The 25000-nt window shown below is 40.7% G+C and overlaps 2 protein-coding genes across 12 annotated transcripts in view; one reads left to right on the top strand and one right to left on the bottom strand.

Moving 5' to 3' along the window:
* Positions 1 to 18089, top strand: part of LOC147026688 (voltage-dependent N-type calcium channel subunit alpha-1B-like) — a 592527-nt gene extending 574438 nt beyond the window's left edge. For all 8 annotated transcript variants that reach the window (XM_085882402.1, XM_085882406.1, XM_085882399.1 and 5 more), the window contains exons 46-47: positions 2880 to 3028; positions 15654 to 18089. In XM_085882402.1, coding sequence (XP_085738528.1) covers positions 2880 to 3028; positions 15654 to 15725 — 221 coding nt within the window. In that variant the 3' untranslated portion in view covers positions 15726 to 18089. The remainder of the gene's footprint in view (positions 1 to 2879; positions 3029 to 15653) is intronic.
* Positions 18090 to 18383: 294 nt separating this feature from the next.
* LOC147026695 (steroid 21-hydroxylase-like) overlaps positions 18384 to 25000 on the bottom strand; it is an 86436-nt gene continuing 79819 nt past the window's right edge. For 3 of the 4 annotated variants that reach the window (XM_085882410.1, XM_085882409.1, XM_085882408.1), the window contains 2 exons: positions 20078 to 20181; positions 18384 to 19732 (listed from right to left, as the gene is read on the bottom strand). In XM_085882410.1, the coding sequence (XP_085738536.1) occupies positions 19473 to 19732; positions 20078 to 20181 (364 nt within the window). In that variant the 3' untranslated portion in view covers positions 18384 to 19472. Of the gene's footprint in view, positions 19733 to 20077; positions 20182 to 20612; positions 21363 to 25000 lie in introns of those variants that run through there. The other variant, XM_085882411.1, reaches the window with a different exon arrangement.

The following is a 25000-nucleotide window of genomic DNA, read 5'->3' on the forward strand; positions in this document are numbered from 1 at the left end:
TTTTCATTTCGGATTACTTTTGTTCCGTCTGAATCGAAATGCGATGCCCCAGAAACTTACTCAATTTTTTGGTTAAAAAAGTCATTCATAATTATTCCAACAAGACAAGCTGATATGGCCCATGTACAACAAACAAGAACTTCCTTTGCAAACAAAACTATTATTTATACTGGACCAAAATTATGGAATTCACTTGAAGTGAACCTCAGGCAAACTGTTGGTTTCAAAATAGCTTTAAACAATATCAGTTTATTATTAGAGATGTATATAAGAAATTGATATACTGGTAGTAAATTAGTAATGTGTGATATTGTGATGCTACCAAGCCTGGTATTGGATAAGTGGTCAGGGGAGCTCGCTTGGAATCTTAGGGTTCTGAGTTGGAGCCCCATTTCCTGCTGAATTAACTCCAGGTTGGGGCACAACATCAGCAGCATAGTTGTGCCCCCAACAAAATGATAGCGACCTGGCAGCCAAGCTGCCATATGCAAGAAAAAGAAGATTGTGATACTAATGCAAAAGTATTGCATCCCAGCTGATTCCCTCCTCATACCCCTGTCACCAATTTACATTTATTAATCTTCCAGCTTCTTTCTGTTTAGCTTCTGTTTGTCTATCTCTCTTATTCCCATGATTGGTATCTTATTTCTTTATTTCTGCTCTTCATATTTTTTATCACAATTCATTGTCATAGGGATCTGAAATTTCACAAGCCATCCTTTTTTTTCAGGTTCCTCCACTGTTCTCATAAAATGATGAATGTTTCTTGTATTCTGTGTTTCATTGATTCACGAGTGGAAATATGCTGAACTGAACTGTAGTAAATCTCTATGAAACCCAATTACTGGTAACCTTTGAATACTACAAGCCCAAAAAAATACTGTGTTACTTAACTGCAAAGGATGTAATAACAGAGAACACAGACTTATCATCTGGAAGAGAACCAAAGAGAACCAATTTATCTGTAAACAATTTGACGTGTAAAATTAAATAGCATTTTTCATTTTTAATTTTAAATTAAAAAGCAATTTTAAATCAACTTCCTGCATTGACAAAGCATTCTAATATTCAGCAAACATCATCAAACCAACATAGACCACTGGCAGTTTGTTGTTATTTCTTGGAGAGATCCCTTTCAAGATTGTCAAAATTCATTTTGGGTCAGGATTTCTTCCTTTTTCTTCTCCTTCCGGTGACTGAACAATCCAACCTGACATCATTCATGACATGATGGGTTATATACGTGATGAAGCACTTGCTCAAAGTACCCCTAATGCAATCTGGAGTCGAGCGGTCTCCAGGCCGAACTATTTTAAGCTTGTTCTTCTCTTTTTGATGACACCATTAAAACAGAAGCAGGTGTCCAAGACTGAAGCTTCAAAATGCCAGCCTGAACTTTTTTCCTGCCTCTGGAAAAAACTCCCATTCTCTTCAATCTCACTCCTCCCTCAAGGTCTTCAAGACAGCTGTTCACCACCATCTCAGATCATCCCCCAGGCAAAACCATTATCTTTTCTTCCCCTGTTAACCATCCCCAAGCCCAACTCTTTCCAAGTTTCCAGTTTTTCCTTCCACTTCTATGAATTTGATTGTTTGCAACTGTGTCCACATTGTTTACCCCATGTGTCCTCCCTTAGTCCTAACCCTTATTTTTCCATGTCTCCCTCTATTTTGTCCTTCAACTCTGCTGTTGGTGTATTTCCTCCCTCTCTACTGTTCCTTTTGTTCTGTTATGTCCTGATCCATCCTGATGACATTTTAAACATTCTTCTCCAACATTACATGACAAAACTGTCAATCTTCCTCCTTTCTTTCTATTTCACTGTCTACGACTCACATCCATACATTACAACTTGGAATACCAGAGCATTCACAATCATCCTCTTGGTTTGCATTTTTACATCTTTGACTTTCCAGCTCCTTGTCAATCCTGACATTGCTGTTCTTTCTCCCCCATCCTAACCATCTATTAATTTCTCCTCGACATTTTCCACTCACTTCAACCTTGTAACCCAGGAAAATTAAATAAAGACCAGCTTTTTCACTTTCCTTCTTCACTGTGTGCATCAGTTTCATCAAGTGCTCTTTACTTTCTTCCAACTGAGTGGTATCATCAGCATACCTTAGATTGTCGATCCGACTTCCTCCAATCCTGACTCCAACCTTTATGTCATTCAAGTTTGATTTCCTCATGACGTACTCACTATACAGATTGGACAAGTAAAGGGGGAGAGAATGCACCCCTGCCTGACTCCTTTTCCAATTCCAAACCACTCTGTCTCTCCAGACTGTGTTCTTCCTGTTCCTTCTTCTTTAGTGTATGGGCTGCTTATCAAACATATCAGGTACAACGAAATTTCCATTTTTCTCAGCATAATCCATCTCAGTTCCTGATCAACACAATCAAAAGCTTTGTTGGTCATCTATAAAACGAGGATACACCTTCCTTTGATATTCCCTTGCTTTTTCTTTGATTCACCTCAAATTTGCAATTTGATCTGCAGTAACTCTTGCTCTTCTCGAACCTGCGTGCTCAACAGGCATTTCTCGCTAAATAAATTATTCTATTCTGTATTGAATGATCGTTAGTAATATCTTGCTAGCAAGTGAAATCAAGGCAATGGTTTGTTATTTGAACATTCTCTTGCATTCCCTTTCTTTGACAACGGTATGTAGACTGAGTGCTTCCACCTTTTGCACTATACAATATTGCTCCAGATCTGTGTCCATATAGCTGTTAAAATTTTGATTGTCTCCTCCCCAACTACCTTAAAGACACACAAACTGTGTATAAAATTGACAACGATGGATACAAAGTGAAAAACAAATACAAAGCATGTTTGTTGCATCACATTTGTTTACCATTTCATGTACCGCAGAACACAGAACCACACAGGCTCGAGATAGGACTGTAATTGAAGACTCAGTAGGAGCAGCTGCCAGCACCACTGAAAAATATTGTGAAGATTCAGGTGCTTGGGAGGTTCATGAGCAATCAACAGAAAGCCCACATCCTCTGTTTGATCGAGTGAGTTTGTCTGTGTGAACCGTTTTTAGTTGTGAGAATTTTTTTTTAAAATCGATTTGTAATCAAAGATTTAATCATGCTTTCTCGAAAGGACCACAGCAGGTGCTTTCCTCTTGAGTTGTCAAAGTTAATTCTCAACTACAAACTGCATCTTCCTGCAAGCTTTTTTATTTTATTCTAATTACTCTCTGCTCGTGTTGATCATCGAGGACATATCCATTGCAGTTTCGTTCTTTCGCACCTTGGCATCACTTGCTCGCATCTTGTAGTGCTAAAGCAATTTTTTTTCACAAAGGTGAAGCATCACATTAGCAGAAAGGTGGACTTCTTGCCTTCAGAGAAGAGTGCCACATTGCTCCTCCTGTGAATGACACTTTCCATATTTTTTGCATCTCTGCACACATAATGACAATAACACCATCTTTTTTTATGTGTGGTCAGGAAGGCATGGGTAGGAGGAGGAAGGAGTAATACAGGTCTTTCAAAATGGCATCTGAATATTAATGAGGCCTTTCACACATGCGCTGTGTGCGTGTTTTCAGTGACTCACTTCTACTGACTGGGGCACTTTTAACCTGCCACTGCTGGGGTGAAATCTGGAAGTCATATAGTGTTCTTAACATAATTTTCAGAATTTATACGAAAGTGGGGTAATTAAAAAATGGTGAACTATAATTATGTTCCTGGATGCAAATCAGACTCACAAAAACATAGGAAATATGAGTAATATCCATGGATGACAGGTGTTGAGTTCCAACCATTTCCTCTTCATACAGGTGAGTGGTGGCAGTGGGTATAACACACACACACACACACACACACACACACACACACACACACACACACACACACACACACACACACACACACACGCTTCACACAATTCTCTTTTTAGCAATAGAGGTGAAAATATCATGTAATTTTTCTTGTGGCACTGGAACCAAACAAAACGAGAAAGCATCTCAAAATGCAAAGCCTGTCTGTGTCCATTTTGAACTGAAACTAAACTGGACAAAAACAACAGTTAAAAAATGGACATTCTTCACATTCTCATCATAAAGGTTTGTTGAAAATTTGATGACAAAAGCTCAAATGGTTAAAAAAAAAAAGTTATGGCCTTGACAGACACACTGAAGCTCAATAGTAAATAAATGAAGAAATACGTATGCAATTACAAAGCTCGGACATCTCGCGCTTGACATGCTGCAGATGGGCTAATGAGGCATATTTATACTCACTGTGATTTTGCCCTTTGGCATTTTGACCTCATTATTAATTAGTCTTCTCCATCTTAAATATATTGTGAACCGTGGTGTCTGTCCAAGCATTCGTCTGTCTCCCATTTACGGAGGTCACTTCCAGCATTGTGTTTGAAAAGCTGTGCATGCAGGCAAAGGGGCAGTTTGAAAATTAGGTGACACTTTTTTGACGCTTCAACAGACACCCCCTAAGATATTACGTAATGCTTGAAGACCACGTTGTCTCCACCCCCACCTCAGGGATGGCGGCAGGCAAACCAGGTGTCCCATATCTATACAGGATCGTCACATTATTTTTGCCCAAACATTTCGTGTCCCACTTCATAGCTTCCCAGGATGCTATTCATCCCATTTCGTTTCAGTATTACGAACAATATTTGAAAAAGGAAAGGCACCACAGTATATTGTCAATAAGATCAAGCAACAGTCAGAAACCCTGCAATGGCATTATCAGACTTATCGCTCAGAGTGATGTAATCATTACTAAATATATTCAATTGCTTTAATTTGCAAATGAGATTAAAAAATGTGCTCCACTCCAGACAGGTGCTGCATATTCCGTAAGAGACCGAATATTACTTTTGAAAATAGTAAGCAAGTCTTGGGGCGGTAAACCATGACATTTCAAAAGACATAACATGGGAAGTTTACTATTTGCATTTTTTTCGATACTCTCCAAATGAGCTTCCCACTTTAAATAAATTTGAATATAAACACTTAAGACTTTCGCCATGCAGACATTATGTAGCTGATGGTTTCTAATATGCACAATTGGTTAATTTGGAGGATCTTGCATCAATGAAATATCCATTTTGACACATTTTGCAGCATTATGTGTCATTAAGCGAATATTATTGCATTAAGACCATTTCAACATGTTATGAGCTGCTAATTGTTTTTTGAAAGCTGGTATGATTGGCAACATTAAACTAGAGTTAAAACATCTACATATTTAAATTTGTTCAAATCTACATATTTAAATCTACATATTTAAAAATGTTTCATCACAAAACAAAATGATGTGCTTATGTATACATACCATCATTTGTTGTCTTTTTGCCAAGTACGAATAAGATTGGACCATACATGTCCGAGAAATGGCTGCAGACGCACGAACGTATGCACCCACGCACATACGGACACGAAAATCGAGACCAAATCCATAAGCTCCCATCTTTGACTAAGTCCAACAGGGGGTAATAATACTGTTTTGGCTTTCGCTACACTTGACTTGACCTTACTTCTTAATATTTTCTAATTCTGAATATTTCCATGGTGAAATGCTATTTGCCATTTGTGGATTAATGACTGAAATTCAGGGGATTAATGACGAAATCTTTGCACATCACCTCCAAACTAAGAAACATCCATTTGACACTCCAACCTTTGAAGACTGAGATTTAAAGCCTATCCTCACAAATAGACAAAAACAGAGATGTTGATCTATATTTTTGTTTTGTTTAAAAGCAGGCCCGATATATAACATTCATCATTTTTGAGATTTTCATTTAGAATTAACATATATCAATGCATTTCATGCTTTTATCTCCTTTAAATTTTGGAATCAAAAGCCAATCCTTGCCAACGGTACTGTATTTCCCTTTTCCTATCATTTTTTGACTTTCATAAATGGCTTTATTTTTACCATGTGAAAAATTGAATGATGATCTCACCACTTTCAAGTCCAGAAACCCAAAATGGCTTTCTGATGACTGAGCAACTTCACAATTTGGCTTGACCCTTAATGTTTTCCTGCACGCAGCACCGGTGCAGTTCCATTCATTACATCGTTTGAAAAATAAGTAACATAAATTGAAACTTAACTCGCATTTTGAAGGCATTTCGATTTTGGAGAAAGAACCAAACTTCCTCCTCCCACCCCCCCCCCCTCTGAAAAATATAAATCAATAAATCAGCCAAATATGAAAAATAAATAATTCCCATTGTTATTCTCATGCAGAAAAAAACATTAATCCATCAAGGGATCTTTAGCGAGCATTACCATGAAATTGGAGGGGCTACGGGGACCGATCAAATTTCAGGAGAGTCAACCACATGATGTACATGCAATTAAAAATGTTTCTATGAAGGGAATAAAAAATCAATGAAACCTATAGTTTATCCTTAACTCCTTTATTAGACTCCAAAACTAACTTTGGTATCGATAATATTGATTTATAGCGAACGTAGTGAGCTTCATACTCAACGCGTGCACATGAGAGAATAGGAAACAACAACAACAACACAACACCCTGGCAATTTGGAATCGGTGTCGTCAGCTATGACCCTTTTGCTTCCGGTTTTTTTTTTTTTTTTGCTTCCGGTTTTTGTCATGGGGAATGATGCATGCTGGGAGATAGAGGCATCGTCGGAGACATGAAAAACCCAAATATCAGACATGGTGTATATTTCCTCCACTGATTTTAATAAAGATATCTCCCACATCATCAAAAAATAATTTTTATTCGTGATTTACATTATTTGATCGCTGATCCCAAATCCAGGCCGAAGTAACCGGAAATTGCAGCATCGTCTGCTATGCACCTGACTGACCTCAGATCTGTCAAAATCATCAGCTGTGCGGTGCTTTCATGTACCACGGTATAGTTGGCAAGTATACAGTTGTGTACAAGTTGTATGCACAAATGTCCGAAAAATCATAGCAAAAAGACTGTTTAATTTGATATATTTAAGAAGCGAATGTAAGAAGAATTCTACGTTCGCTTCTCGGCTTTGCCTATTCCATATTATCTATAGATTTAAGGAGCAGGCATTTTAAAGGATCCTATCCACCCAGACAATACCTTTTTCTCTACTTTTGTGCCAGCAGGACAAAATAAAGTTAATTTGGTATAAACATCAGTATTGTTCAAGCTTTTTGGGAACACAGCTGAATGTGTGAATAAATAAACTTAACAAGAAGAATAAATTTTCAAATAGGAAGCCCCAAACACTGGTAATATCTGCAGCTGAATAAATACTTGACCAGTCTTTGAAAGATACGTGCTATATGTCGGCAGTAGATAAGGCCAATCTGCTTGAATTATAATCTCCAGATACAGTATGTCTGTGCCTAAGCAGCTCTCTGAAAATTGCCAGAAAACAGAAAAATTTTAGAGTGCATTTTTTTTGAAACAATTTAATTTAATTTCATGTTAAAATTTATTGATTTACTTGTTTTGTCCTCCGCTTCATGGGATGAATTCTCAGGAATAGGCTAGCTTTCATAACATTCCAATAAATTTGTGTTGGAGAACCATTATCTCCATTTTTGCTGCGGTGGATCCCCATGCCAAGTAGTCAATAACAGCTCTTTCACCATTCAAAGTCATCCAATGACAGTGTTGCCAAAGAGAAAAGTGCTGGAGAAGCGAGCCATTGCAAAGTGGCTGCACCATGCTGATATCCACTATTAAAGTAGCTCCACCATGCCGTTTCACATCATTATCGACTGCCTGTATCACGTGATCTGCACTAATGCAATCATTCTTTGTCAAGCAATCACACTAACGGTAAATGTTTTTTTTTTTTTAATCCTTTCATTTTTCATTCAGTTTAGTATGCTAGTCAGCAACACCGAGAAACTAACATATGCTACCTTTCAGCTTACTTAGTTATCCAGTCTTGGAGTCCTTAGCCAAGTAATCTGTTGAATGATTCATCAAGTAATGTTTGTATGAAGACAGAATTAGAATGTGAGACTTCTCAGCAATAATTTTCATATTCCAGGTGGTTCAGCATTGTTTTATTATCTCTAGATTTGCAGCCAAGAAAGTGGCTGAAATACACCCCTCATTGGAGGGAAGAATTGTCTGACACATGGTGGAATAACTTTTGAAGTGCAAGAAGTACTTCAGAAAAATATATAAAAGCACAGCCAACCTACAAATCATACTCAGGTTTTGAAACTACACTACTGATTTGGAAACAAACAGAAAAGAGCAGACATAGCCACAGCTAACATGAGTGGTGAGTGGAGAGTGTGATGACATAACCAAGGAGACAAAACAGTTCAGAATATAATTGCAGAATAATGGCTGCAATAGGAGCTTGCTACTTGGAGTAAATAAACTTATTAATGCAAAATTGAAGTAATATAGACATATATATATATATATATATATATATATATATATATATATATATATATATATATATATATATATATATATATATTATGCAGTAACACACACACACACACTTATATATTATACAAGCAGATGGCGCATGTTTTTTTTTTTTTGAAATGCACAGTCGAGGCTCATGGAAAAGCTAGTTCAGTGAACAGATCAGAATGTAACGGACAAAAATAGGATGCAAAACACGCATGCATGGGGTGGACAAAATGGATGCAGAGGGAAACTCTAAGGATGGGGAAAAAACTGGAAAACTGGAAGGAGGAATTTGGGTGGAGTTATTGAGGGTAGAAAAGCTCATGGCTTAGGATTGGGGACGATCTGAGATGGTGGTGAACAGCTATCTTGAAGACCCTGGGGGGAATAATGATTTGAACAGGATGTGGAAGTTGATTCCCCAGGTGGGAAAAAGAGGAACAAATGAGTGGAGGTGAGCAGTGATCCTGTATTTTGGTAGTTCCACCAGAAGAGGGTTGTTGTGGGCCATGTGTGCCCTACAGAAACCTAGGGGGGGGGCAGAGGGTGCAAGACCAGAAAAAGGAGGTGGTAGAAGACAGAGAGACCACCGACCTGTCTGCGATGGTGAAGTGGTATACCCACAGACTCAGCTTCAGCATGGGAGATTCCAATGATCTTGAAGGCCTTGGTTTCCACGGCATCAAGCTGAGCAAGATGTGAGGCAGGGGAGTCAACCCAGAGGGGAGAGCTGTACTCCATCAAGCTGCAGATGAAGGCCTTGTAGGTGGATAAGAGTTCAATTGTGTTCAGTTGTCCAGACATTTAATGATGGAGGATGTCCAATTGGCGACGAGCTTTGGAGGCCAATTTTGAAATGGGGTTTGCCCAAGAAAGACCATTGGTGATAATGAGATCCAGGATTTTGAATAACAACTTCATCAAGAGGATTGCTAAGAAAGTAGATAGGAGGGTTTTCCAGACAGTCCTTTCAGAGAGAGATAGTGAGTGAGAGATTTGTCAAGATTGAAGGGCATATTCCAAGTATGTAACCAGCTTGTGATTTTTTTTTTGTTTTTCAAGGTCTGAAGACAGGGAAGAGTGTGCAGCCTACCTGTCTGAAGGATGAGAGATGTCACGGCAGAAGGGCAGAAGGTGGAGTCATCAAAAAATATAAAATAAGATTTTCCAGAGAGATCAGGAAGTCAGTTCAGGAAGTGTGGAGTTGGCCTTGGATGCTCTAGGCAAAGTGTTTAGAGAGCAAGGTGGGATGCCAGGCTGTATCAAAAGCACGAGATGTGTCCAGAGAGACGGCACTGATCTCATGTCTGACATTGAGGATGTCCATCCATTGTTGGGAGAGGAGAAGCAGCATGTCCAGGCTTGAGTGACCTGGTCTGAAACCAAATTGGTGATCTGAAAATGAGGTTGTTGGAGAAAAAGATTTCATATCAACTGTGATGAGAGATTCCATTACCTTGCTGATGATTGAAAACAAGCTGATAGTCTGTAGTTGAAAGGATTCGTTTTAGCTCCTTTTTCGCTTATCTCGAAACTATATTGCCAGGGCAGGGATGTTATCTGGAATTTACATTACAGATAAGGTATTGTCATCATGCGCCATCCATCCGTCCGTCTCCTTTTTCGACTTCTCCGCCAAACTGCTGGGCAGATCCGGCTGAAATGTTGCAGCAACGTTCCTCTCCTGACTGGTAACAGGAATTACAAAACTTGTTCCGGTCACATGACTTCAAGTATGTCAAAATGGCCAACCTTGTAAATTCCTTCAGAAATGTTCTCCAGTCCCACTAGTCAGAACGCTACCAAATTTGGGTTGCAACATTAGGACAGGGTCCTAATGTTAAATTGCAGAGGCAATGCTGATCACCTGACCAGAAGTGTGTCAAAATGGCGATCATGCAAATTCCTTCCAAAATCTTCCTCTCGAGACCCACCTGTCAGAATGCCACCAAATTTGGGTTGTAACATTAGGACATGGTAGTGATGTTAAATTGCAGAGGTCATGCTGATCACATGACTGGAAATGTGTCAAAATGGCAGATTGTAAATTTTTGGGAAAATCCTGTAAATTCCTTCAAAAATCTTCCTCACCAAACCCAACAGTCAGAATTATACCAAATTTGGGATACAGCATTAGGCCAAGCCCAGATAAGCTGCATGTCCAGTGGTCCTCTTTTTTAAGTAGTGCAGTGATGTTTGGCAGATTTCCAAGCAGATGGAAGATGACCTTGCACAAATGACAGGGCGAAAAGGGCAGAGAGAGGATGTGCAAGCGCAAGAGCTTTTATAAACACGTGAGCTTATGCCATCTGGTCCAGTAGTAGAGTCGGAGTTGAGGGTTGAAATAAACTTCTCTCCCTTCTCAGGTGAAAAATACAGAGTGGAGGAGCAGTTGGATATGACAGGGAAGGATGGATACTGAGCGCGAGGGGTTGCGGACGCAATATTTGGAAGAAAACACAGAATTGAGGCATTCAGCCTTCTCACGAGCAGAGTCAGATGTGAGTGGAAAGGTATGGAAGGGAAAAATACAGCAGAGACAGACTTAAGGCACCACCATGTTTTAGAGGAGAGAGACAAGTTTGAAAGTTCATTATTGAGGTTTGACAGATGTTTTCTGGCTCTCCTAAGAGTGCACACACACTTGTTGTGGACTTTTTTGAATGCATTAAGATTGCCTTCGGTCGGATTATCCTTCCAGGAAAGAGAAGGCATAATTGTTTCAGAGCAACTGCCTCACCACAGGATTCAGTGTACCATGGGTGGGAAGAAGTGTATGATACTTGAAGATGAGATGGGATTTACTGTGCACAAGAGAGAGAGCAGGTTTCTGTAGAAGAAATCCCAGGCTGGATTAACATAAGGGCAGTAGATATGGGAGACCAGTCCTAAAGAGAGATGGCTGCTTCCATTCCCTGCTGCTTCTGCTGGAGTGAATGCTTGAGTGAAATCCTCCCTATCTGCTTGATTGAAATGTCAGACTCAACGGCATTGAGGCAGTTCTCTGAGAATAGCCAGAGATGTTGGCTTTCACAAGCATATGATCAGATAAACCAATTGGAGCAGAGAAAGAGCAGGATACATTTGTGGGGAAGTTAGTCATCACCAACTCCAGAAGGAAGGATTTACCATTGGGAGAAATCTGGGTGGGAAAGTTCACAAATCAAGCCAGTCCTGTGTAGTCATAGAAGTCCTTTGCTGAAGTGTCATGGCTCGTGAGAGAGGTACCAACACCCAGCTAATTTGCCGGGTGACAATTGAAATTGCCACATATTAGGAAGAGAGAGTTGGGATGAGTGGTTAAAAGTTTGTCCATGTTGTCTGAGAGAGATGTAGATGGAGTCATCACCTCCGGATTGGAGGTGACGTTTTGGTGTTGGACTATGTCAAATGGGGAGCAGCGGAGTGCTCGTCACACTCCACTTGTTTCGATTTTCCCGCCGATTGCATCACGTGCCTTCTGTTTGAATGGCTTGCATTAGCGGGAACAATAATATCTGTGTGGCAGATGGATGGTTCTTCTTTGCGGATTATGCGGCTTTACCGTGTGAGACATAATCTGCGGCGATGCTCACCATAACAGTTAGGAGGTGTGTCTGATATACAGTTTTTCTGTATGTATTGACATATATATATATATATGTATATATATATATATATATATATATATATATATATATATATATATATATATATATATATATATATATATATATATATATATATATATATATATATATATATATATATATATATATATATATATATATATATATATATATATATATATATATATATATATATATATATATATATATACAGATGTTTGGTACTTCAGAACTTCAATATGGATACAAACAAACACGACATAATAGTGACCAGAGCTTTTCGTGCTGCACTCTTCAGGGTAAAAATCGCAGCAAGTGAAGGAGGAAGTGAAAGCGCGTGCTTATATACGCAAGTCTTAATAAGGTAGACACTGATTGGTTCAAACGTAATGACGTCACGGTTAATTCAAATGTCCATTGGCTGGTTCATCATCTTCACCTCGAGCTCCCATTGGCTGGAGCAGAGTTTGTCGATGATTGACGTTTGCAGCCGCATCCTGGAGAGAGGGGGGATGGGTTTCTCCCATTCACTATTTATTACCGTACTTCCCTGTGTGCGGTCTCTGTATCTCTTTGGAATTTGTACGGTCTCTGTCTCTTTCACCATAGAAAGATCAAAGTACGGTAACAAATGGTGAATGGACCTTAGGAGAAACCCATCCCCCCTCTCTCCAGAATGCGGTTGCAAACGTCAATCATCGACAAACTCTGCTCCAGCCAATGGGAGCTCGAGGTGAAGATGATGAGCCGACCAATGGGTGTTCGGATTAATTGTGACATCATTACGGTTGAACCAATCAGCGTCTACCTTATTGAGACTTGTGTATATAAGCACGCACCTTCACTTCGTCCTTCACTTGCTGCGATTTTTATCTTGAAGAGTGCAGCACGAAAAGCTTCGGTCACTATTATGTCGTGTTTGTTTGTGTCCATATTGATATATATATATATATATATTTATATATGTATCAAAGGCCTAATCATGGCTCTCACCAAGAATCGGAGGAAATGACTAATTGGTTATCCCCAATTATCTCCTTGTTGGGGACAATTGATTGGGTGAGAGCTGATTGGTTGTTCCTTTCAATTATCAGTGAGAGATGTGATGGGGTGTTTTACGTTTTTCTGATAATGGCTGTTGGAATTGCACGTGATACATGCTTGGGAGCCTCAGGCATGTGGGTTTCTGTGTACGCTGCCAATGAGGATTCGCTAATAAGTGATGAAACCGGTCCGGCGGCTGACGGGGCTGTGTAGCATTGGGATTCTTATGTCTGTGAGACTTATGAATGCTGGGCTGCTGTGGAGGAATGCAGATCTGGTTTGAAACAGCAGAGGGCTTACCTTGTGTAGCTTGACTTGATTGGTTGAGGCAGCCTTCTTTGGACTTGTAGAGCATGGGATTAGTTACGTGAAAATTCACGCCACTCGGGATAATTGATTAGGGGGAGCTGATTGGTTCTTCCCTCCAATTACAGGTGAGAGATGTGATTCATTCTTGATGTTTATTTGTGCACTGTATCTATTTCAATTAACATTTGAATTCAATGTCCACTTTAAAGGCAAAATTGAAAATTTACATGTCAAAAGAAGAAAAAAGCTCCATAGAATGTCTCAATTTCACCAAATAAAATCGTCCTTAAAATACTTTAAGAATGCATGAAACATCAAAAATAAATAAAACTACAGCACAAGCCACATCTCAAGCAACAGCATATAACAACCAACAACTCCAAAACATATGTACATAGAATACAAGTCCCTAACTTGGATTACAAATAAAAAACCCATACTAAAAAGAGTATACAATACGCAAGAACATAAAAAAACACGAGAAGGAAAAATCATTATAACCAAAACATAAAAACACAGAACCTCTGACACAGACAGTGCCTTCAGAAAGTATTGTTGTGTCAGACTGAATGGACCAAAACTGAGTATCCCGTTAACACGAAATTCCTCAGAGCTGGGACCTTCTGGCCCAAGAGATGGTCCAAGTGGTCCTTTTGAGGCACTGCGTTCAATTTCACTTTCCTTTTACCATTCCCAAGGTCGTCCAAATGAGCCAAATTTCCCAAGGTCATCCAAATAATCAATTCTCAAGTTATAACACGACAGACAAACAGACAGACTTGCTTCCTTTTATAATATAGATTTTGGGTCCCACAATGCTTGTTCACACATAAGTTCATGGTTTGCTCTTTCACATATGCCCTGCTCACTGGAGTCTTTCTCTTTAAGTTTTGGTTGATATTCACTGCAATTCACCATTAACGATCATAATTGGTGTATGATACCTCAGCTGGTGTCTTCCTTTTCTCAACAGTCTTGTTTAGTTTATGTCCATTTTCTTTTGTAGCATTTTAGATTAATACTGGCCAGTCTAGTTTATTTATAACTAGCAAATACCACCCGTCGCTTCGCTGATGGTAATACTAAGGTGGGGAGGGGGGAGAGGGCGGAGAGAGAGGGGTGAAGGAAAAATAGGGGCGAGAGTGAGGAGAGGGAGGAGGAACGAGGAGGGAGGGAGAGTGAAGCGTGGTGGGGGGAGGGAAGGCAATGAGAGGTGAGAGGAAGGGAAGGTAGATGCACGGTGGAGCGTTAATTACGATTCATATTGTCTTATCAAAATTATTCTGCATAGAATAACAGTGAAGGTGGAAACAAAATGATGTCTGAAATCCATTTTCTACCGGTCATACTAAAATTACCACCCAGAGGCAAACACCACCCGGACATGTGCGGAGATAAACACAGTCTGGAGACAAAGTTCATGTGATCCGATCCTTCAAACTCAAATTATATTTTGATGATATACTTGAATTCATCCATCAGAGTATATTGTGGAAAATCGCATCACATAATGGATGAAATTGCTCCAAGCTCCTAATTTGAAAACTGTAGCATTTACAAAAGCGATGTATACAGCAATCTGTAGGTATCAAGATGAGGCAATCGATGATGTCGTTGTGGAAAGTGGAAAAAAAAACCAAAACATTTTGAGTGCTTTATCGTTCATACACCATTGTGGGTGGCCTGTACCAACTCAAGGCATTGTTGAGCAGGCTAAACAAAATGGCAAATTAAGACCCCAGCAAGGCAACCGAGGATGTGCCTTAAGACCCCCATTGAGAGCGAGGTGTTCGAGTATGCGCCTGATGAAGGATATAATTAAATAAGGCCATTAATTATCTTCGAAGGGGGTGTTTTATATAAACCCAAACCTCCAATTTTCACTCACACACTTCCTTAACGTTCCCTTAGTATGCAGGCAAAGTTTCAGGCTGCTCGGTTTCATGGCTTTAGAGTGATGGAGGAGGCACACACACACACACACACACACACACACACACACACACACACACACACACACACACACACACACATTTATTATTTTAGATTAATATGACTAAATTAATTAATCATGATATATATATATATGTTATCCTGTATTCGAAAAAGAAAAGTGATTATAACTTTAATCCAGTCACATTTTTTTTAATGATAATATTTTCCTTTTGGGAATAATTAGGATATTCCCTTCCTTGTGCATGTTGTTCTTCGTTGCCCATTTTCTGCATCATTTACAAGTATCTGTATGACAATGTGAGAAATGTCACGTGTGATGTTGCTGTTCCTCTTACAGAGAGATGGGGAACCGGGGGAAAACGATACAGCAACCAGAGATCAAACAGTCATGCATCCAATGATCAAATGAACAAACTACAAGGAAGGATTGCAGTCATGGTGTATCTGAAACAAGTGGCGCATTCTCCCATGATTCGTCATTGCTGGTGATCAACTCAGCCAATGGGGGCGATTCAGAAAGAGAAAATAAAAGTATTTTTGAAGCTTGGTTGGAGCCCAGCTTCAGCCTTTTTCCCAGTCCATCGACTTGTCTGCACGTGATAGGAAAGACTTAGCAGGCATGATTCCATTCCTACCAAGGAATGGAAAAAGAACATTGCTGTCACGTAGATGGTGGGTTGCTGCTTTTATGACCAGGGGAACTTGTCTTTTTTATTAATATTATTGAATCCAAGGTGACGACTCCCTCTCGGGGCAATCACACCACATCTCAGTTGCCTGCAATGTTTTTTTTTTTATCACTGTTGGGTGCTGCTTGGTGTGTTGTGTTTGTTACAAAAAAAAATGTTCTATTTTTGGCATATTTAAATCAAGGGGTTGAGATTAAAACTCCTCTTGTTTTCTTTTTTGCAAATCTCAACATGGCACCTCAACATGTTCTTTTGGGTTTTTTTGCAAATCTCAACAAATGACTCCTTGCATACGGGCAATAGCCCCAAAAATGTTTCTGTCATTGCACAACGGAATGCAATGGAAGAAAATTGTAATGTGGCTTGAACTAACATGTGAGCCTAACTGATGAAGGGATACATGTGGTGATACGCCTGAGACCAGCACATAAGCTTGGAGACAGTGGAAGAAAAATGAGAACTTACAGCGTACTGAAAGGTGTCCGATGAAAAAGAACAATATCCTGCATACATTTTTTTTTCTGCAGGGATAATGTATAATCTGTAGGTTCTGCTTATTTTTACTGCCTTGTGATGGCTGACGCCGCAGTTTTGATCGTGGTGTACGTGATATTGTTATCCTGCTATCGCCTTCTGGCTTTAATGTGCTGGCCCACATCCACGTATACGTCGAGGTCTTTTTGTTTAAAAATAAAAAATATATATATATAAGAGTTGGAAAGACTGCTCGACGGTGCTGCACATGATTTCGGCACTTGTCGTTGCAGCGTGCCGTAAATTTAGCGAGCAGATTCCAAGACGAGAGTTTTTGGGATGAATCGAAAAGTCGAGGTGATTCATTAAAACTGACAAATTGGCATGGAATCGAAATTCCATGTTGTGCACTCTTTATAACCGAGTGAAAAACCAACATTCTTGGAGAATGGACCTTTTTTTTTTGCGTGGTTAACTTCCAAGTGCCTGTCAATATTTTTGCGGCTCATTACTGACAAGCTTTGTAACAAAACAGCATTCGATTGATACATTTTAATCTCGGTGTCCATGCTTTATAGCTTTGGGTGCAAGAGTTGTGCTCTTGGGTGAGAGGATTCCACTTTAAAGAAAAAAAACAACCTTCAAGAGCAGTTGCTTCACACTGCATGGAACTGTTCCGTTCATACATTTAATCGCAATCCATTCCATTTTTGTACCATTCCGATAGTGTTGTCAGACCTGCTTGCAGTGTTGGTACACTTGAAAAGGAATCCACGAATGGCACAACAAGGGCATTTCTCCTGTACTGATATTTATTGATTTATTTCTGTAAGTTCATCCTGAAAATGACATGGCATACAATCAGTTTCTTTTCTTAAAAAAACAACAAACAAAAAAACTCAGACAGACGGCCTAACTGGTGCCAATGTTTGCGAACGGTGAGGCTTACACCTTCATGCACGAAGTCCGTTTAAATGGAGGAGGTGAAATTTTTTTGATGTGGGACGTATTACATGTGATTTCAATCGTGATTTTTTTTGTTGTTGTTGTTTTCATCGTATGCACCCTGCCTGGTGCCAGATTGTGCTCTCTTGCCGTTTTGTGCAAAATGGTCACATCCGAGTCGGGGAAATCTTCTCGAAGTTAACTGGCAAATGAGGCCGGGGGTTTTATACTGAATTACAGACCATGGTGAAGAAAGGAAACTGAACGTGAAGCTTGTTTTTATTTGTCGACCTCAAAACTGTGACTTGTGAGTTTACCAAGCGGAAGCACCGTGTGTGTGTGTGCGTGCGTGCGTGCGTGCGTGCGTGCGTGCGTGCGTGTGTGTGTGTGTGTGTGTGTGTGCGTGCGTGCGTGCGTGCGTGCGTGCGTGCGTGCGTGTGTGTGTGTGTGTGTGTGTGTGCGTGTGCGTGCGTGTGTGCGTGTTTTGTACTGATGTCTGTGCCATGTCGTGCATTGAAGGTTGCATGAGAATCTGTATGGCATTTCATATGGGTTTATGGAAACCAACAAGGATGTTTACTACCGTACGCCACTTTTATTATATTTGATACACAAATGCTGTAAACCTTTGTACGTTTCAATGCTATTAAAATGTATGTAAATAGTATCGGTGTAAAAGAGTGTCATTGTAAATTTAATGCCACTTGAATCAGCTCATCGTAATTCACGTCTTCTTTATATTACCATCATGGGATTTGTCTGAACTGGAAAATCAACCGTAAGGAGGGCAAAGCAACTCCAAACCTGTACCATCCCTGACAATAATATATATATATTTTTTTTAATCACCAATGCATTTGTCATTCCATGTGTGATTTTGATGAGAATCTCATCAGATCAGATCCCTATCGCAGTTTTACAATAGACAGAAGACCATGTCAATTATTGCGAAACAAATCTCAATTTTTGTTTTTTTTATTGATTAAATCAATTGTTGCATACTCTTGATCATACAAAGTACAGTATTTAGATTCAAGTTGTACATATCCAAACGGGGTTTCGAATTCAAACTTGCTCTGCCAGTTGCAACATCAAATGGGAGTGGATAAACCGCTTTCACAGTGCACTACCATCATTTCCATACTCTACCTTCCCCGCTGAAACAGCGATAGACATACAGGGAATGTACAAATTTCCCAGGATGTACCATCCCGAAGGCATGCCCTTTTTCAAAAGACTGTGTGGGATCTTTATCGCCTACAGGTGTGTTAACAGATGGGATAGCGAGATGAAAATCTCTTCCAAAGGTGTATCCATTATACAAGTAGACCATTATGTTAACTTCAACCAGCATAAGCATATGCTGATGTACTGTGGAGTAATAACTTTTCCACAGTGAAGCATAATTATTGCAAATAAAAAGGTGCCGAATGTGTATAACTTTAGCAAATACAATGATAGTTTGCTTTTCTAAGTATATCATTGCATCGGAACTGGTTGTGACATTTCATAAGGGTGTACTGTATGTATATACATATATATATATATATATATATATATATATATATATATATATATATATATATGTTTGAAACCAGGAAGCATAAGTGGACTGGCTTTATTTCGTGGACATAAGTGGACTAACAAATCATCCGTATTAACATTAAAACCAGGGTCGTTGTTTCTCTCTTATTATATTGTTCTGACGCTTATCGGAATGACTAATTTTTTTTCTGATGACTAAATGAATATCAAATGAACTTAAAACATGCTACCCCCCCCCCACTGCCTCAATTCGTTCTTTAAGGTTATCTCAGTGGGGGGGGGGATCAGGGGAAGGCTAATGATACTGCTTGTTCCAGTAAATAATTTTTTGAAAGGTGTAGCAAGGATGTTTATGATGAATGCTGTGCTGCAAGACTTTCAAAACAACAGGCTTTTGTAACTGAGTGAGAAATATAAATTTAAACCTTTCTGTAAAGGTGTATATTTTTTTTTTTCCAACCAAGGGTTTGCAGGAGAAACTGCTGACCTCACTTTGAACCGCTCTAACCCTCGGCTTTCGACTTCCTCTGAAGAACACGCACTTGGAAAGGTCGTGGCTTCAAGACGGCACCCATCGTACCTTCGAGGTCAGGCAGATGACCTGGGACTGCGGGGATGAAACGGAAGTCACGGAAGAGGCAAACGCTGAAGAGGAATAGCTCGAGATGTGCAAGAGCCATCCCGAGGCACAGCCGCGGCCCCGTGCTGAAGGGCAGGCTGTTGAGGAATGGTTTCTCCCCGCTTTTGTGACCCATGTAACGCTCTGATAAAAGGAAGTACAGCACATCAATTACTAACAACAACGTTGATAAATTCTTGGTTGTCATTGAGCAACTGAATCTTGAAATTTGGTGAATGCAGGAGGCCAATAGGCCTATCGAAGCCTGTGCTATTGTAACCAACTTGTGGTTGCTTGGCCCGTGCTCTATCCTGTTCAAATGTTGAGCATCAAGCAAGGGACTCGGCCCGGAGTTGGAACCTTAGACCACCCAGACAAAGAGTGGACGCTCACCATTATGCGTGCGTCACTTCAGTTGTGATCAGCTGTGTTTCTTTACCTGGAGGAGAGTCAGTATTACTGAATGATTCGTGTAACTAAGATCTTTACCTGGTTTGAAGTGTGTTGGGTTGGGCCACGTGTTCTCATCATGATGTGCTCCCCAAAGGTTGGGAATGACAGTTGTGCCTTTAGGAATCGAGTACCCACCAACACTGGAAAACAGATTTGCATTGTTGTACAAAGTATATTGTAATCGTTAAATCCACACCAATTACTACATTGTCCTGAACATGAGGCGAATTATCACCGGCACCCTGGCCTAATTACAAATTCCTCCCACTTCTGGACATACCTGATCGGCATGCCTGGCCAGCGAGTTTGTAAACGACGGACCAAAAACACTCCCGAGCCTACCCCACAAGAAAATGGGAATAATTGGTGCTGGTGTGGTGGTAGTAGTCGTAGTAGTAGTAGTGATTTGTTTGCATGGTAAAATTTGGAGTAAAAGAATTAAATATTAATCTAGGGTTGGAGTGAAAGATATTTTTACAGGTGAGGCTGTGGGTGTAATTATTGCACTTGGTATGAGGTCAACTATGTATTATGTATACACAAGGTGAAATGGGGTGGAGAAGGAGGGAATGGGGGGGGGGGGTTCCGTCCCACTGCGATGAACCTGGTCCTAAGAACCAGGCTCGCCACATTCTTGTTGCAAGATTATCCGAGCAGCGAATTGTCATTTTCAGTCATCAAGTACAATGTAGCCAATCAATGAATCCAGTGGAGGTGATCAATTCAAAAATTTGTGAGAGAATGAAATGGACGAGGAACCACAAAGAGTGCCAGTTATACAAAAGATTAACTCAAATTTATTACACGCTCAATATTCAACACAAGTATTTACCTCTGACAAAGTGAAGTGACCCGACAGAAGCGTGGCGATAAATGGTAAATATGTCCAGGGCTCAATGAGAACTTAAATATTTAAGCCTAAAGACACGTGAAAAAAAACACAGGAAATGAGAGAAAATTTGGCTTTGAGAGTAAAATATTCTCTCTTCTCGTGGTCGGGGCTCACTCCGAGCTGTGAGGAGCTGTGAGACCGTACGACCAGGAATTTAACAGGTCTTAATTATATCGCTTCCACCAGTCCTCTTTGGTCCCAAAACTCCAGCAGGTTTCTTGTTGAGAATATTTCTGGCAAATTATGAAGACAGAAGTCCTCCATATTTCCTGCCAGTTTCACGACACATATCGATTCCTGTGCAAGCAGTGTTCTGGACAAATCAGGTCCTTTTTAAATCACGAATCCACTGGAGCTGCCATGGGATGGGTGGTCACTCATCAACGGCCAACCGGAATAGCCCCATCTTGCAATCCTCACCCATGTATCCTGTAGGGGAAACCAAATTACCCTGAGTCAAACGTAGTTCACACTCGACTCGTTCCTATTCGATCACAGACAAACAAGGCTGGAGTCAGGCCCATCCATCTTATGCCCACACCGCTCCTGATCATGGCTGTAACAGTTGCGTCGTATACACTCTCAACACTCTCATATGCTTTGTGCAGAAAAAAAAATGAAAGGTGGTTAAAAAGAAAACATTATTGTGCAGACAATGACAGGATAAAGATGATTAAAATACGTAATAATTCATTTTGAAGCAAAGTTGATGAAAAATGTGATTCATCCAGTAAAACATAACGATGGAGATTTGATCAAGCACTTGGAATGTGACATTGCACCGATCACCCAAATCGGCTTCAGCTCACATAGAAGCGCGTTCAGCATTGTGAGCTTCTCCTACACAACTTATTCGAAGTCACTGAAACAAGGTGCAATTGTTGGTTATCAGGGTACAGGGATAGACATTTTACAAATTAGTTAATATTACATTTCCTCCTTTGTTCAACGATTTGTTGTGGGCAATACCCTACAGCAGGGGTCAGGAACGTTTTTGACTCGGAGAGCCATTAAAGCAAAATATTTGGAAATCTATTTCAGTGAGAGCCATATAATATATTTTAAGACTGAATTCAACTAAATGTTAGTATAATAAGCCTCTGAATTTATTCTTTTAAATAATGTTGTTATAATACTCACCATTAATGGGACTTCTGGTGCTGCATGGATTTGCTGATGGCTTTGTAGTCTGGTTGGTACTTGGTGAGGTTAAGCTTCATGCAAGCGTTGAGGCTTTCATCCGTTAGACGTGATCGTAGGTTGGACTTGATGTTTTTAAGATGTGAGAATGACTGCTCACATGCATACGTAGATCCAAACAAGGTCAAGACAGCAATACTCACACGCTGCAGTGTGAGGTATGTGACAGGAAGCGCGTTCCAAGTTTTGATAATCAGCTCGTCTTCGGGTTGAAGTTTTTTCATTTCTGTCCACATGTGCTTGCTCGCCAACTCTGCTTTCTGTCGTGTGATTCTTTCCAAATCTTCATTCAGTGACTTGAACTTATTCACCCACATGTCTGAGGCCTTCAGGTCAGCCACTTCTGCTTCAAAATCTCTGACGGAGGCACCAGGAATGTAACTCAGGTCGGCTGTGTTCAGTGAACACTCGTTTGGATGGGTGATGAACTTAAAAAGACGAGTGTGCTCACGAAATTCTCCAAAGCGTGCTTTGAATGACTGTAGGAGACTGGATGTGAAGCCAGCTAACTGGTGGAGATCAAAGTTTTGAGTGGGCTCACTTGCTGTGCATGCATCTTTAAATTGTCTCAGTTTTTCAAAATGTAGTAAACGACCTGTTTCAAGATCCATGATAAAGAGCTCCAGCTTGTTTTCAAAAGCAAACACGGCTTGTTGAAGGGATAACACTGTATTTCCAATGCCTTGCATTTTCACGTTGAGCTCGTTCAGATGTTCAGTCAAATCCACGAGATAGTAAAACTTGAGGAGCCACTCAGTTTCGGCTAGCTCAGGATGCTCAATCCCTTTCATTTCAAGGAAAGTCGGGATTTCGTTCAGGCAAGCCGCAAAACGGCTAAGCACCTTCCCTCTTGACAACCAACGCACATTGCTGTGCAAAAGCAGACCGTGATAGTTATTTCCAACTTCATCCAGCAGTGTTTTAAACTGGCGAGCATTTAAGGCTCGGGCAACAATAAAGTTGATCACACGAATGACCAGCGACATCACTTCGCCAAGCAGCCCATCACACATCTGAGCACAAAGTGCCTCCTGGTGTAGAATGCAATGGAAACTTAGGATGGGTCTATTTTCATGTTCACGGAGAAGCGCCACAAATCCTTTGTTTTTCCCCACCATACACGGACCACCATCAGTACACACCGAGATAAGTTTATCCATTCGTAGATTTTTTTCTTGAGCGAACTCCATGAAAGACTTGAATAAATACTCACCTCTTGTGGACCCTTTTATTGGCAGAACAGCAAGACTTTCTTCGCGCAGTGTATCACCAGCAGCATATCTTGCAATCACACTGAACTGCGACAAATGGCTTACGTCTGTTGACTCATCCAAAGCCAAGGAAAAGAACGGCACTGCATTTATGTCCTTCACTTGCGTTTCCTCCACTTGGTTTGCCATCATGATGGTACGATCATGAACAGTTCTTGTCGACAGAGGCATGTCTTGTATCCGTTTGATTATCTTGTCTTTGTTCGGAAGATCATCAAAAAGTTCATTGGCGACATCCAGCATGAACGTTTTAGCATACTCGCCATCTGTGAATGGTTTTCCGTTCCTCACTATTGCTAAAGATCCAGCAAAGCTGGCGGAATTATAGTCACCTTGCCGGGTCCATACGCGGAGTTGCTGCTGGCTGGCTTGTACCCTGCTCAGTAGCTCTTGGCACGCTTTCTTTCTGCTGTCTCCCACAGGGTATTTTGATGCAAAGGTAGCATGGCGCGTGTCGAAGTGCCGCTTTATATTCGACCGTTTCATCGATGCAATTTTGTCATTGCAAATTAGACACACCACAGAACCTGCTCTCTCCACAAAGGCGAAGTCTTCGGCCCATTCGTCCTGAAATGTACGATACTCCTCATCTTTTTTTCTTTTCGCCATCTTCTTCGTCGAAGGGTTAGCTTTGAGCAAATGAGAGAGAGGGAGATGTTGACCCAAGTGAGTCTGGCTGGCCTGCGCACGGGCTGACATACTCGAGAGGTGCGGCACGGCCGGCCGACTCTGGGATGCTGTCGCCTCAGCGGTGGCGCGTGATTGGTCGAGATGAATTCCGTGACGCGTCTCGGCGGCGGCACGTCATTGGAGGAACCGAAATCACGAGTCGCCTCAGTGGTGGCGCGTGATTGGTCGAGATGAATTCCGCTACGCGTGTCGGCGGCGGCACGTCATTGGAGGAACCGAAATCACTACTCGCGTCGGCCGCATGACTGGACAAAACAAAAACCGCTTCAGACAATTCGGAGGTGTTTTTTCTTCTCTCCTTCTGCCAAGTTCAGCCCTGCACGTGAATGAAGCACGACACCATTCAAACTATAGGTAAAGCTTCTGCGAGAAATATTGGGCTTTCCAAGTTTCAAACTCCAATTTTATCTGCGAGCCAGATGCAATCATCAAAAGAGCCATACCTGGCTCGCGAGCCACACGTTCCCGACCCCTGCCCTACAGTGTGCTTTCAAGAGCAGCTTTCAGTGATTTACCTGTAAGCTGTTTACGTTCCTCGTATTTGTTTTCCGTATGAGTTTTAACCCGTGGTAGCTTTGTGCAAGGTGTAGTGTAACAATCAACGTCTTTATCAATGTACCTTTTGGGCTGGCAGGATAGCCGAGAGGGACACACACGCTCCTCTGAATTCAGCTACAAGCTCCCCCTCCTGGTATTTTGCAAGCAGGGCGATGCATCAATGTGTCTACTGTCCCACCTGCTAGCATTAATCAGTGGATGTTAAAAAAAAAATCTCACAGTCTCTTTCGTGATGAGTATGTAGGCTTTTGCCGACACCTTTTTAGTCAGATTCCAAATTTCTACCCTGACTGCCACTACTGGGAAGACAGGCCACCCAGTGTAATTCTTACCAAGAGGCTGCTTTGA

The sequence above is a fragment of the Eptatretus burgeri genome, chromosome 5 (genome assembly GCF_056783735.1).
Source record: "Eptatretus burgeri isolate ZD-2024b chromosome 5, Ebu_testis_v1, whole genome shotgun sequence".
Lineage (NCBI taxonomy): Eukaryota > Metazoa > Chordata > Myxini > Myxiniformes > Myxinidae > Eptatretus > Eptatretus burgeri.